The sequence below is a fragment of the Plutella xylostella genome, chromosome 3 (assembly GCF_932276165.1).
Source record: "Plutella xylostella chromosome 3, ilPluXylo3.1, whole genome shotgun sequence".
NCBI lineage: Eukaryota > Metazoa > Arthropoda > Insecta > Lepidoptera > Plutellidae > Plutella > Plutella xylostella.
The window spans coordinates 7,386,076-7,401,373 of record NC_063983.1 but is presented as its reverse complement, the minus strand read 5'-3'; the positions used below and the strand labels follow the sequence as shown (position 1 = coordinate 7,401,373).

The 15,298-nt window shown below is 37.0% G+C and overlaps 1 protein-coding gene across 16 annotated transcripts in view; it reads right to left on the bottom strand.

Annotated features, from left to right (window-relative positions):
- The window catches only part of LOC105388122 (rap1 GTPase-activating protein 1), a 210,387-nt gene that overhangs the window by 37,705 nt on the left and 157,384 nt on the right, over positions 1-15,298 (bottom strand). For 7 of the 16 annotated variants that reach the window (XM_048625037.1, XM_048625010.1, XM_048625020.1 and 4 more), the window contains one exon: positions 98-136. The exons of 3 other annotated variants lie outside the window; for them this stretch is intronic. In XM_048625037.1, the coding sequence (XP_048480994.1) occupies positions 98-136 (39 nt within the window). Of the gene's footprint in view, positions 1-97; positions 137-5,615; positions 5,843-6,000; positions 6,046-15,298 lie in introns of those variants that run through there. 6 more of the 16 variants (XM_048625022.1, XM_048625033.1, XM_048625056.1 and 3 more) reach the window with 4 other exon arrangements.

Genomic DNA, 15,298 nt, shown 5'->3' with positions numbered 1-15,298 from the left:
CTGGCCAGTAAAATTTACGTTTCCAAATTTGAATTTCAACGACAGCGCTCTAAATTCGAACGACGCCTTTATGGTAATGTTTGAATCTCGTTCTTACCCTTTTTCTTACCCCTTGTTCGTCTATGGGCCAAAATACCTAGAAAAGAGGAAAATGTTTTGTTAATACACAAGTTTTGTATACGTTTAAACCACAAAACAATGGAAATTAAAACCTTTGTTGATGCGCCAAGGAGAATGGATGCAAATGTCTGCCTCAGTTCGGCTAAGCTGGGAATATCCGGATTAAGTGCAAACCGCCAACGTAAACTGTATATAGGAGATAATGTGTTGAATGCAGACTATAGTCAATGCGGCAGACATTTAAATATTTAAATGTAAACAATCTTTATTGTACCTTTTGTGAACAATTACTAGTAGTAGCTAGTCTATAATTGTGTTTCTTCATTAGCTGTTTTTTTAGAGGGCGTTAAGATTGTTTACTTTTATTTAAATGTCCGCTGCCGGTTATACGCGATAGCTTTACGCAAAGAAAAAAGGATTTACGCCGTTTAGTATAAATCCTCTTTTATTTATGTTTGCACGGAACTCTTTCGCTCTTCTTGCAAAAGGGGGATCATGTTATCATATTTTGTTTATGGTTGGAAATAAAAATTCACGGAAATCGTGTCTGAGGTATCTTATCGGTGCGAAATTTATGCGCAGTCAGGAATAAATCGAAGGTAGAGGAGCTTATCAGAAGAGATATTGCCACTATAAAGAAAATACAGATAAGATATTTTCGCTCCCTCCATTTCCAAATGCAGGTATATAATATTTTTGTCCTTTCAAAATGGTAAAATTAGGTTATTTTAGGGCTAGCCACTAATTTCATCATTTGTTTTAACTACAAACACACCGAAAGCCATTTCAAATACAGCTCTAAAATAAAGTTTTATGTCTGTCTAAAGTCGTCGGGCTAGCCGATTGGAGACTAAATTTTTCAGTAAATGTAAAATAAATTAGTTGAGTACTACGTACATAAAAACGTGAGTCTTATATTTTAGTCCTTCAGTTCAGTAAATACCTACATAGTTACAAAGCATGGACGATGATAAAATTAAATTAAATTAAATACAAAATGTAAGCCCCGAAATTTACATGTAGCCCACAGGCCGCCATTAAAACAAATAACGATTAGCTCATATATGTGTTACCACACTCTATGTATTTCGCTTAACACGGCTTTTGGTCGAAATGAGAATTAAACACACCGAGTGAAACAAACTATTGTGCTGCTCTATTCTATTCTATTTTATTCTCTGTGGGGGTGTAAGTACTTGCACCTGGCTCTCTCGAATGGAACCGTTGTGCATATCCCCAAGGTCTAAACTGCCTTCCTTAGCTTGGACCATTTCCCCACCACGCTGGTCCACTGTGGGTTGGTGGGTTCACATATATATATCTAGATGAGCTAGATCTAGATAATTATGCAGGTTTCCTCACGACATTGAACTTAACTTAAGTTTAAGTTAAAAAACTCATTGTTACATTTCAGCGCCGGGATTCGAACCCGCATCTCTGGCGTGAGAAGCGGGCGCTTACCCGACTGAGCTACCATCGCTCTACTGTGCTGCTCACTATAGGATTTTAATTTTGCTGGACTCGTGGTCAGTATTTCTGAAAATCACATTCTTCGGCGGTCATTTCAGGGTACCAATGTCATTGGACATACGTAAATTATAGGTTCAAAATGCGCAATCAGGACGTAAAATTCGGTACTCTGGTACGATGCACCATCGTACTTATTTTAAAAATTAACTAACAATTTAACAAATGTTTTGGGTTAACCACAGCTTTAAAATAAACTAACACACGAGGACCAAGAAACCTCATTTCGGCGCCGCCGCGTCAAAAATTCTTTCATTCGGCCGCGCATTCAGCGCTAAAGTGAAAATTCAGTGAAAAATTTCAAGGGTTTCGTTGGTATAAACGGCCTGCATTCGACCGTTGAATATTAAAATTGTTTTGTAAATTCCTATTTTGTTGCGCCCCTGTTTTCCGGTACGACCGAGTTTTCAACGTCACTCTAAAATTTAAAAACAACTGCACACGATTCTAGTTACCTGTTTTGTAACATTTTTACCGCCAAACGGTAAAAGGGATATTATAAATTTGGCGAAGTATCTATAAGTCTGTAAACTCGTTGCTTTGAAACTTTCAGTGTGAGTATCCTATACCTATCTAGCTGGTACCCTTTGTCCTTGGTTCACTTCGTTCTTAGATTCTTACGCTATTATGGTACCAAACTATGGCAATTTTGCCTGTGGTATCATACAAGATATACATTGATATATAACAAAATTGAGCTAACAATTAACATTGCAATCGTATTTAGACTGATACACTGTAGATGGTGCCAGCAGCATCCGTCGTGACGTGTGAGTATAATACTTTCGCGCCAGGAGGGTCACTCTATATGATGAAAAACGAAACCACGAATCTATCTCGTTGTATTAAATGTACCGATTGCACAACAACTATCGTTCGTGAGTTTTTCGTCAGTATAGAGTAACCCCCACAGGGGTGTTCAAACTGGCGTAGAAAAGGATCGTCTCGCAAAGTAAAGCAGCGTGGCGGCCGCTTCCTACTCGCTGCACTTTTAAGTATTTATTTATACTTTTATTGCACAATTTACAAAAGTAGATGTACAATCAGGTTGACTTAATGCTAAGAGCATTCTCTACTAGTCAACCTGCAGGAGGTTCAGGAGCAGAAAGTAGGGAAGTGCAAAAAAATAACACATAAGTTCTTCAAATGCTTGAAAAGCCTACAAAATCATGCATCATATTTTTTGGCTTTTCTTTTATTCTTATGTACCTATATTGTATTACCAACAATAAATGTTTGTTATGAAATTTTAATGTAAAATAAGTATTTATTTACCTATTTTGAGGTAAGCACCCTGTAGGTTCTCTATACAATTTAATGTTTACTAGTGGGAAACCTATATGTTTTATTTTGTTAACGTATTTTTATAATTTAAGAATAACCCGTGAAACTCCGGTGCGCCTAGCCACGACCACGAGTGTAATCATTAAGGTTGCCGCAAGCCTAGCGAACATATTTAAGCAGGAAAAATGGCTTGCCGCACGAAATTTTAGGCGTAGAAAAGGATCGTCTCGCAAAGTAAAGCAGCGTGGCGGCCGCTTCCTACTCGCTGCACTTTTAAGTATTTATTTATACTTTTATTGCACAATTTACAAAAGTAGATGTACAATCAGGTTGACTTAATGCTAAGAGCATTCTCTACTAGTCAACCTGCAGGAGGTTCAGGAGCAGAAAGTAGGGAAGTGCAAAAAAATAACACATAAGTTCTTCAAATGCTTGAAAAGCCTACAAAATCATGCATCATATTTTTTGGCTTTTCTTTTATTCTTATGTACCTATATTGTATTACCAACAATAAATGTTTGTTATGAAATTTTAATGTAAAATAAGTATTTATTTACCTATTTTGAGGTAAGCACCCTGTAGGTTCTCTATACAATTTAATGTTTACTAGTGGGAAACCTATATGTTTTATTTTGTTAACGTATTTTTATAATTTAAGAATAACCCGTGAAACTCCGGTGCGCCTAGCCACGACCACGAGTGTAATCATTAAGGTTGCCGCAAGCCTAGCGAACATATTTAAGCAGGAAAAATGGCTTGCCGCACGAAATTTTAAATATGTTTTTATTTTACTATTTAAAAAAACACGACATTCCCATTCGTTGAACTGCATGAAAAACTTTAGTAATGGCTCTTTAAGTTGTGAAAAAAGACCTGCAATGGGTAATTAAGGTTTAATTTGCATTATATTATTTTATGTATGTAGACTTGTAGAGGCTGGAAGAGAATATTGGAGTGTGTTTTGGATCTTGAGGATAACAATAAACATCCAGGAGTGGACACTTGATGGTGGACGTGGATGATGGTGAATACAAAATGCCTTTGTGCATAGTAACAATTAATATAACAACGTTAATTAAAAAATAACGAAAAATTCAAACAAAAAAAACATTATTCACACAGGTTGGCTAGATTCATTTTGACGTACATTAAATACAAATCGCTAATCGAGTTTCACAAATTACCATATGATTGAGATCTACTGTGCATTCTGTATCGCTCTATCATGCTCAGTCTGGTACAGGGGGTTACTCTATACTAACAAAACGAGAGCTATCGTCGAAAACAGCTAGATAGAGTCTATTTGTTAGTTTCAATCCGTTTGCATCTGACCGTACTTTACATGGGCAAGCGAGTTGACGATATAAAAAACAGAAGGTGCCAACTGGCGCGCGCTCGCCAGTCTAAGGCTCGCCACTTGACGAACGACTCCGTGGCTCGCGTAGCAGTGCTCCGAAACTTCTTTTTTCGTCAGTCTGGAGTAACCTCCTGGTACAGATGAGTCATCGCTGTGGTAAATCAAAATAGTGTATGGTAATATATGCGCTCTATCTCAATAAACCTACTTGAAGCCGGAGCCAAATGTCAAACTAGTTTAATGCGAAGATAATGAGACATGGTTCTAAATTTGCCGTCGGTAATGGTTCGTTTATTCGCAATATTCTGTATAATGCAGTGATTTTGAAAAATCATTATAAACTCAATAAGAAGAAGAAGAAAGTTCCCGGTGGACCGGACATAATGTAAGGAACAGGTGATACATCATTCGAAGAGGCTATTTTTGTGTATCCCAAACACCAAATAAATAGCTGAGTCAATAGAACGTAAATCAGCCCGCAATCTACAACATCCACAATAAGGTACAATAAACTTAATGCTTCGATGACTACTGATTGCATGTTTACCGTCATCCGCCACCAGTCAATCACTGGCCAATGATCTTTCGTGGTAAGACGCTGTTGTGACCAGAATCCAGGATAAACTCAGTACGCACTGGCAGACATGCAAGTTTGCGCACATAGTCGTGCTGGTTTAACATCTACCTACATCTTGGTTTTCTAGAATAGTAAGGTAAGGTAAATACCCAGGTTAGTAAGTAGCAAAGCAAGTGGATAAAGTGGGAGACATACATTCAGATACATTACTATAATAAAAACAGGAGTAGCACAGCCCGTTTAAAAACATTTCCGGACCAGAAGAAACTATAGCTTCACATACTTATCCATCGGTAATATACAGCTCCAGATTTACCGGTACTTTCTTTAAATACTACAATCAATATAAAACCCTGCTCAGCCCATCGTAGGTATTTATGCAAAATAAGGTGTATTTATCTTGAATTAGCCGCGCCATTACCAGTAATGTCTGCTGTTCGCAAGAGCAATGGAGACGGTAAAGAAAAGTAGATTTCACAAAGCGAGATCGTTTTCTCTATTGCCAGCGAGTGCCGCAAAAACGCTCGCTTTTCCTCGACAAGATCGCACCGAGCGATAAAGTTTGACGTACACGATAGAAAACTTTCGATTGTTTAAAGAGGCCGCTTTTCAACAAAGAATTATAAACACTTACGTTGAATTTTCATCGGCTAATGCGAGTTAAAGGAGGTTGGATATGGAGCGCGCTTTAAAAATAGATCGATCGATTGCATCAAAGATGCTCTTATTCAGTGTTCACTCCTGAAATACCTGAAACAGTTTTCTCCGCACAGACCGGCGTGTCTTGGTCACCCACGAACACAGTGATTTTCGTCGTTTAGTCGGCTTAAAGGGTGTCCGACGGGTTTTCACTTTAAACACATTTGATTCCATAACTCACAACATATCGCAAGGAAATATACGGCAACAATGCAAATTAATTATTTTTGCTACAGTTATTTTCCTTGTTTCTGCTAATTACGGCAAATATTCCTGGTTGAATCATAATATTGTCATTTAAATTTAAGCGTACTGAAATAGTTTGTTTGGACATGGTAACTCACAATGTAAGCCATAAGAAAATATAGATAATAAAGGACAATTCCATATAAAAGCAAATAAGTAAGGTAAAATCACTAACAAATGTATTTATTACCTCTTGAAGATTTCTAAAGGCTGGATGCATGATGTTCACGAATTACTTAAAATATTGATACTGACAGAATGTGCGTCGTCGAGTCACTGAAGGACGCGCCTGCTTAATGTGTTCACAGGTGAATGAATATTCCGAGTGTTTCCACAGAAGTTTTGGCGAAACGTGTAATTTATAACGAAAACGAATTACTTATAAATAATACGAAAAGAAAACAAAACAATAATAATATATATTAAAATGTTGCTTAAACATGATAGCTTCTTGAAATTATTTAATCAACCCGCTGAATATCATTGAGGAAGAGCCGCTGAGGCCCCTAAAAAGTAATCTTATCAAAGCAGAAGTTAAGAGTACCAATATTTGATATCATCACATAAAAATATCCCATGCAATCGTATGCGATACACAATGAACAATAGAAAACCGCTCCTTGGACGTACCATTGCATATTCTATTTGCACACAAGCGGCGTGGCTCGGAATTACAACACCTTGTGCCGATTATTCAGTAAGACTATTACAAGCCACAAGCCTATGTGCAGTATTCAGTGGATTGTGTACGTTGTGGCTCAGAAATAAGGCCTGTAACTTATATGTAAAATGATAGACTGAGTCACTTGATGACCGAGATGAAGTTGGACGAAAAGTAATACTATATTCAAGTATTGGCAGTGATAACTTTTGATAGTGATATAATTATTATTAACCAGGTACTTCAAAAGTGACAGATTAAAACAATGAAAATTGTACCTAGATAAAAGCTAAAACAAACACCACCAGAAATTATATGAATAAAAATGAAACTAATAAAAAACAATGCGACCACTGTTGGGAATAGGCCGTGCCTACAACAATCGAATTATAATTATTGTAACAATCCTCTCAATTATGGAATTACGGCATTATAATGAGTGCGGTATAGGACCACGCTATTTGCTAATTAATGTCTCTTCGTCACGACTCACAGTTCATACAAATTGTCATTTGCTCTAGAATCTTGGTTCACCCGTCGGTTTCGAATCGTCGTAACGACCAATAGTATTTAAAGGTAGCAATTTCGCTAATACGATGGTAACAAATCACAGAACAGCGATCAGTATAAATGCACAGCTCTGATTAGTGCATTGACTCCAAATGAAACGCTCTCTTTCATCGCTCTAATGATAATTGTCGCTTATGAAAACGAAACGGGACTCATAATAAGTGATGTTGATAATGACGGACGAATGGATTGAACAGTTGGCAAGAACTGACGATAAAAACAGAAAATATGGAACGAAATACAAGAATTTGAATAAAAATACAGGCCCAAAAATTTACAAGTGATTTGTGGGCACAATCAAAACAGAAACATATTTTCTTTTACATCAAAGCCGGGAAAGGTGAAAACATAAATATTTGTGCCAAAGAACAAAGGAAAATGAAGATAAGAACATAGAAAATGGCGAGGGTAAACCGAAGAGAGAAGTTGCAGTAGGCATAAAGAAGGATTTGGCTCCCATCTTCGCAAAGCAAACAAAAGCGGCCACGGATTCTGCCAAGAAAACAAATAGAAATAAATATATATAGGTAAAATAGGAACAAACCGGCCAAATATAATATGATCATGGCCAGTAAAACATAACTTGGATATTGTTGGGATTAACATGTCACCTGTCTTATTGGTGGTTTATTTGTTTTACTATTTTTCCGATAGCTATCACGAATTAGTTGATAGTTAATAAGAACAGTTCCAAATAATGATTAGCTAAACATGCATAGGCATAGTGAACTAGAATCATGGGCCGGTAGCATAGCTAATTAATGGACTCCCACTTGACATTTACACGTACAGTTGTGCCTAGTTCCAGGCAATTTTCCACACCATTCAACGTGCACTTTTTACCGTTTGATTTTTAATTGATCACACTCTGAAGAGTCTTTACTTTCCCGGATACCTGTACAACAATAACAGCTGAATAATTCAATCGCTATTCAACCATGAATTTAATTCCACTTTCTTCAGTCCAGATTAGCTTTCTGTCCGTTAAATTTACTTGTTTTGTTTTATAAATACACATGAGGTGATTATCGTGTTAGTTCACGGATCTCTTTTCCCTGCTCAAAATATATTCTCACATACTGTTTCATCAAACATTATATTATAAGAATTAAAGAAAGGATACGGTAGGCACATAGAGGAGTAAATACATACATAATACATATAAATATGATGCTCACATATATTGAGGCTTACGAGGCTCGACTGCACCCGAAGCCCGAGGCGCTTTCTCGGAAGAACATCGACTTCGCCTATTTCATGTCGTCCTAGTACCTAGCAGCGTGGCACCAACTCGATAACTTTTCGACGACGCTTTATCAAATTACAATTTGATAATTTTTTCAGCACCTATAGATACTTTTATAATAAATTTTAAGAAAAATAGGTCAATCACAATTTATTTTCCATAACATTAGCATGTAAAACAAGCAAAGCTGACGCAGAATTTTCTCTCACATACATTTGCATGACCGCCGGCCATCATGCAACCATTCAATGCACGATACAGCCCATCAGCCTGAGAATTAGCAAACAGTTGTGTACGGATACACAATAGACTGTTATAAGAGCCTTCTAAGTACAACAATGTGAAACCGCAATGTTTTTAAAATTGCACAGACAACACACTTATGATGAGTGAATTCAAATGATGTTTTCATGCGAGATAGTTTTGTCAATTTCATATCAGCCGTATCGAATCTTATTTAATCTTATTCCGTAGAAGACAAATGTAAAAATGATGCCAGATATATATAGGTACTCGTATATCCATGTTATAATATTTCCCTAACTGTACCTAGGTACGAGATACTGACTGACCAACATTCGCGAAGCCAGTGAGGCGATACATGGACTTTAAAGGAATTCTGAATATGTAGCAAAGATGTTTGCAGTTATTGGTCCAAATAAATAACAATAAGGTTATAATGTTACAATTAGCGAAACGTGCCCCAATGAAAGTCTATGATCATACCTCTAGGATACTGACCTGAATGCATATTAATAATCATGATCTTTCTAGCTATATTTAGAAGTACTGGTTGTAGTTGAAAAATTAAACATAATATTACTACCTCTACAATAATCTTGTCCAGTACCTACTAGCAACAAAAAAAGGTCAAGCATGACCTAACACAGATGAAAAATATTGCTGAACATCAATATACAGGATTATTGACAAAAAATATGTATGAATAAAATTAAGTATCGTGTGATCACGTCCAATTAATATTATCAACACGAACATGCACTTAAATCTGCACTTCAGCCCGCAATTAATATACCTTGTCTTGTTTAATAGAACATGTCTTATTTAACACCACAATCACATAATATTAGATAAAACAACATGACAATGTACTAAATCCTAACTAATCCTTCCTAACTAATATTATAAATGCGAAAGTAACTGTGTCTGTCTGTCTGTCTGTCTGTTACTCTTTCACGCCAAAACTACTGAACGGATTTGAATGAAATTTGGTATACATACGGTTTAGACCCTGGGAAAGAACATAGGCTACTTTTTATCCCGGAATTCCCACGGGCAAACTTTTTAAAGCGAAGCGAAGCGCGCGGGAACAGCTAGTATACTATATTATTATGCAGTATTGCTAAGAGACATTGCTCTTACAAGCAACCACTAGTAAAGAAATAAGAGGGCGGTGTCACCTAGTAGAGGGAAGTATGCGGAGCTGACCGCCAACCTCCAGTAGTGGAGAGGCACTAGAAGAAGAAGAAGAAGTCACCTAGTATTGCTTGTCTTTTTTAGCTCATTTCGTAGTTGATAACGACGACGCATCGACGTAGTTGATGCTTTTTATGTTACATCGTTGTTGTATTGTATCCGTTTTTTTTACTTGCTTTTGTCCATTAGCATTATAATTATAATATAGGTAGGTACTTAACCGTTATTTTTGTACAAGTTTACAACAAGGCATTAATTTTAAGGCTTCCCGGTGTAAAACCGTAGTAACCACCTATCTTCTGCCTTATCTAAGATGCTTGGTTAGAGAGGGACAATAGTATAATTTTGGGGTGCACCTCGCAGCTGACCACCTGCCCTCACGCAACTGTTATTGTTCGGTCACCATAACGACCGAATGACTCTACCACATAATAACCATAAGTGGTTCATACCTTGGCCCCTAAAAGTTGGGAACCCCTGACAATAATGTGAAAGAAGCGCATGAATTTTGAATTGCTTTTTATTAAGCATGGCTAAAGATCATCGGTCAAGTCACCACTTTAATGATAAAGGACAATCAAATCTATCTAAATTGCTACAGGGAGATAAATCTTTTCACAAGCCAAACTTATAAGCTATCTTTTCTTATAGAGTGGTTAAAAATATACCTCTGACATCCATCACACTAATTAGGCTTCAAACCTGACAGGCATATATATCTAATACCTAGGTCCTTCGTGTGCCTAATTATATTCCAGGACATGTGCGTTCATGTTGAGGCTCTAGGGACAGTCTAGACCTTGATATAATATTATTATGTAGCTAGTATCAAAGACCTGGTGAGGTCATTTCGAGGCAAATATGAAAAAGAATTATGGTTAGCTTAATAATATTAGGATCGTAGCATTCATTACATTATACGAGTAGTAGTAGTAGGTAATTATAATTATGACTACAATGCACACGGTTAGCTTAAAAGTGTTCTAGGATCGGGTATGCGAATATATAAACGTAGCGTGGGACTCCCTCCAGCTAGATTGTGTTGAGATCTGCGAAAAGTGGCAAGCAAAGATGCTCATTCAGGGTCCAGGGGTATGCCTTGGTAGAGGCCTATATCCAGAAGCAGTTAGTACCTGATAGTCTTATGTACTAACATTCTAAGTGATAAATAATGTTTTACAACAATATGAGTCATTTGTTACATAGCAGGATCTTTCACAGATCCGACTTCTGATCATGAATTCATGACTCTGACTAGTGTTGCTTAAACATCTACAATGGCTAATATTGGTCAAGGATACATGGTCACAAATTTGGCTATATCCGTCATTTGGATTTAGTTCTAAATTATTCATGACCTATTATCCTTTTTGACGGCCTTGGTCATGATATTTTCAGCGATGCCTCGTTTTATTTCAGGGATAGAACCTGGATAGGTATATACCTAAGTATATAATGGCTTTCCAAATGAGTGATTTCATTGTCCGTTAAAAAGGCCAGTCTTCTTTTCAAATAGTCTCTAATGTGAAAAGGTTAAATGTTTGGAACATTGAAGCTAGGTATCTGAATTGTTGCTTTCAGTTGAGTAGGTTATTATTAAAGATATGTGAGGGGAAATCATATTGATCAGGAATACATTACAACTATGTACGCTAAATATACCTACACATTTAATGACCGAGGATTCTACATAATGTTTATAAATAATATTTCAAAGATAGAGTTATAGTGGCTGTACATTAAAAATAGGAAACATAAAACCAACTTAAATAAAATACATACAAACATATTCGCCCTTGGACATGGCGCGATCTTTTTTCCAATAAACTCACATTTACCTGTGAGTCAGTGCTTTTATTGATCGCTCGTATATTTATAATAGTGGCTGCGTTTATCTATGAAATATTCTACGAAAAGTTGCACAAAGCGCTTCGCACAAGTGATGTATGTTACTGGAAAACTTGAACGGGGAAGTTTTGTCCTATGTTATATTCAATTGCATAGAACAAGTGCAGTCAGGAAGTTTGAAACTATTTATCAACTTGCTAAATTAATAAAAAAACGGCTGAGAGAGGTTGGTTATTTAATAACTGATCAGTTTAACTGAACAAAACTTTATTTTAATAGAAACTTATGTATACTTATGTATTACTTGCGACGTAGAACATTATGATGTTAGGCAGGTAACTAAGTATGCAATCAATATATTTCTAATACTTTCATATCACTTTGTAGGTACATGCCTTCATTATCACGTGAAGCTCACGCAAGGCGTTTAAATAATCAATTTATGTACCTGGATAGATGATAGGTAGAAAAGGGCAATACAATACAAGGTGGAATGCCTAGGTACATAGGTTCTAGACTAGTTTTCTTTCCGGTAGACCACTAATAAGCTGCATTTTTAGTTCATCATCATCATCAGCCTATAGCAGTTCACTGCTGGACGTAGGCCTCTCCCAAAGCACGCCACTGCATGCGATCTTTAGCTTTCCGCATCCAATCATAACCAGCCACCTTTCGCATGTCGTCACCCCATCTAGCCGGAGGGCGTCCCACACTACGTTTGCCTAGTCGCATTTATAGTTAGAAAATTAAAAGACATTCCTTACATTCGTATTTGCGATATTTGTAAGAAAGTACGAAACTTAAATAGTACGAAACAACGTCTTCAGCTGCCGTTTCATTTGTTCCTTAAATTCGTACGGCGCGTTCTGGTCAACCGACGCTAATCAGACTGGTCTATCCTTTTACCACTGTGACAAACCCTAGTCTCGCTCCTGTTTTTGTCATCGACACGATAACAAGATAGTCCACTTTATACATACATACTTATACCATATTTATACCATATTTATACCATACTTATACCATACTTATACCATATTTATACCATACTTATACCATTCTGTACCAATCAGACTGAAAATGTCGAATTGTCAAGAGAAAACGGATCCTGTAATGTGGAAATAGTAGATATCGCAACAAACAGTTTTCACTCAACAATGAGACACAGTCATTTATCAAGTCAATTTGCAGGAACGGACCCGATGTCTAAAGAATACGCGAGTATTTGAACAGGCCCAATGCAGAAGTAAAGCTTTGTGAAATGTCCACAACAAAACTGCAAGATACGTCTTTTAGGTAAATACGCTTTTTAATGTAGGTACATATGCAGTGCATATTTCACATATTTATTTTGCTAAGGCCTGTTTCAAAATTTCTGGACAATGGCTACCTGTGGGATAAAAGTCTTCGCCTTAGTATCTGTGTTTTATTTATATGCCACTGATCGACAAAGTTCAATGATGACGATGATGATGATGATGATTCGTGCATTTAATAAACATTTTTCAATACCGAAACTAAATTTTGAGCTTTACTCCTGCACTCCCTGCGTCACGGTACAGTGCAGTGCAATTTATAGGCAGTTTTAAAATGTATTTGGATTACGATAACGAGACACGGACGGAACCTAAACCGGTTTCTGCGATACACAAGATACTCGCATCCGGCGATCGAATACGAAATATAGCTCATTGTATGTTACTCGAAGATAGTGAATTGTTTTTTTTTTAAGTACAGTCAGGAAAAGAGCTATAAGGGCAATCCAGCAAAGACACATTAATTTTATGATCCATTGACAGGTTATAGGTACGTGAAATGAGCAATACCTAACTTGTAAGGATTGCGTGTAACGTATCGATACAATTTATTTGATTCATCTATCATCCATCCATGACTCTCAGGATCCAAGTGATGTCACTAGGGTGGCACACATATATATTTTGCTGGCCGTACCTAGGTAGTAGGTGAAAAAATGATATAGGTGTAGGTATACATATAGGACGTTATTTACATACAAAGTTGTATTACGTACGGTGATAAGTATAAATAAAATAATTTTGGACTTCTAGTACAATGCACTTCTACAAAAAAAAAAAAATAATAATAAACACGCACTCACGCCTTGTACTAAAGTACTCCCTTGCGGGGTAGGCAGAGGTGCATTGCTGCACCCACTTTTCGCCAGAGTGTATGTTAGTCCCAATTAGGGTTTCGTTCCCGGGTTTCCGGGAATTCCCGTTCCCGGGAATTCCCGGGAAATCTGTCGTTCCCGAGACCGGGAAAAAATATAGAATTCCCGGGAATTCCCGGGAATATTTTTTCATCGATTCTATGCTTTATTTTCATCTTTATTTATCTGTTTCTCCTACCTAAAACCAACAAAATTTGGTTTTGTTGTAAATTCTTGAAAAATCATGCGTGTTATTGTTTTCGCGCAGCTGCATTGCAAACCTAAATGACTCATCTACATCCTTTTGTTTCACCTCTTCCTGATTCAATACTATATTTTCACCTTTATTTATCTGTTTGTCAAACCGCCTACCTACCTAAAACAAAACAATTGATCGGCAGGCTTGTCCTCAACAGTCAGAAACATGGTTTTGTTGTAAATTCTTGGAAAGTCGTGCGTGTTATTGTTTTCATGCAGCTGCATTGCAAACCTTAATGACTCATCTACATCCCCACCCCTTCCTGATTTACCTGACTGACCTCATCATGCTTTTATTGAGACTATCAGTTTGCGCACCGCTCAAGGAACGTCATATTCGTGCACATATTAATCAAATCAAAAAAATCAAAAATCTTTATTCTTAGTAAAAATTAACATAACAGAAAAGTTTTGACGACTACTATCATAACTAGGCTCACATGTAGCCTGTATTTATGATTAAGTAGGCCCGCACCTCTTATGAGGATCGTAACAGTGATCGGTGGTGTCATGTTTTTCAAACAATATTTTTATGTTCCCTCAAAAGGAAGGACATAAAAGAAGACACAAAATAAAAATAAAAACCTAATAACTAACATGCTGTGTATGTGTGTGTGTGTGTGTGTGTGTATGTGTGTGTGTGTGTTTGTGTGTGTGTGTTTGTATGTGAGTCAGAATGAGTGTGAGTACGTAAACTGAATAAGTACTAACTTATTGTGTGATAGTTTTAAAAAAGTTTCGACGATATGGACTCTCGCGTAACTTCGGAAGTGTGGAATCATTTTAAGAAAAAAGGGCAAGATAAAGCACAATGTAATCACTGTCCAAAATCATTGAGTTGCAAAGGCTCATCGACCAGTGGACTTTCAAGGCATTTGGAACTGCTGCACAACATAAAGTTGAACGATCATGGACGTGAAGCCTCTTCAGCAGCCACAACGTCGGCTTCTTCACCGACTCCTGGAACTTCATCGGGTTTACCACAAACAGCAAAGAAAAGGAAAGTACTTATGGTACAGACTTCTATGGATCAGCATATCAAGCCACCCAGTACCATTGCCGAGATTGTGTCAAACTTAGCAGCGAAAGATGGACTATCAGTTCGCCAGATCACTAACAGTGAAGTGATTCGTGGCTTTGTTTCACAAGCTGGTTTAAACATGCCAAAGTGCGAGACTAGTGTTATGCGCATTATAACAGACTATGCTGAAGAAAAAAAACAAGAAATCATCACCTCCTTGAACAAACACGTGAAAAATGATGGTAGATTCAGTATCACCCTTGATGAATGGACCAGT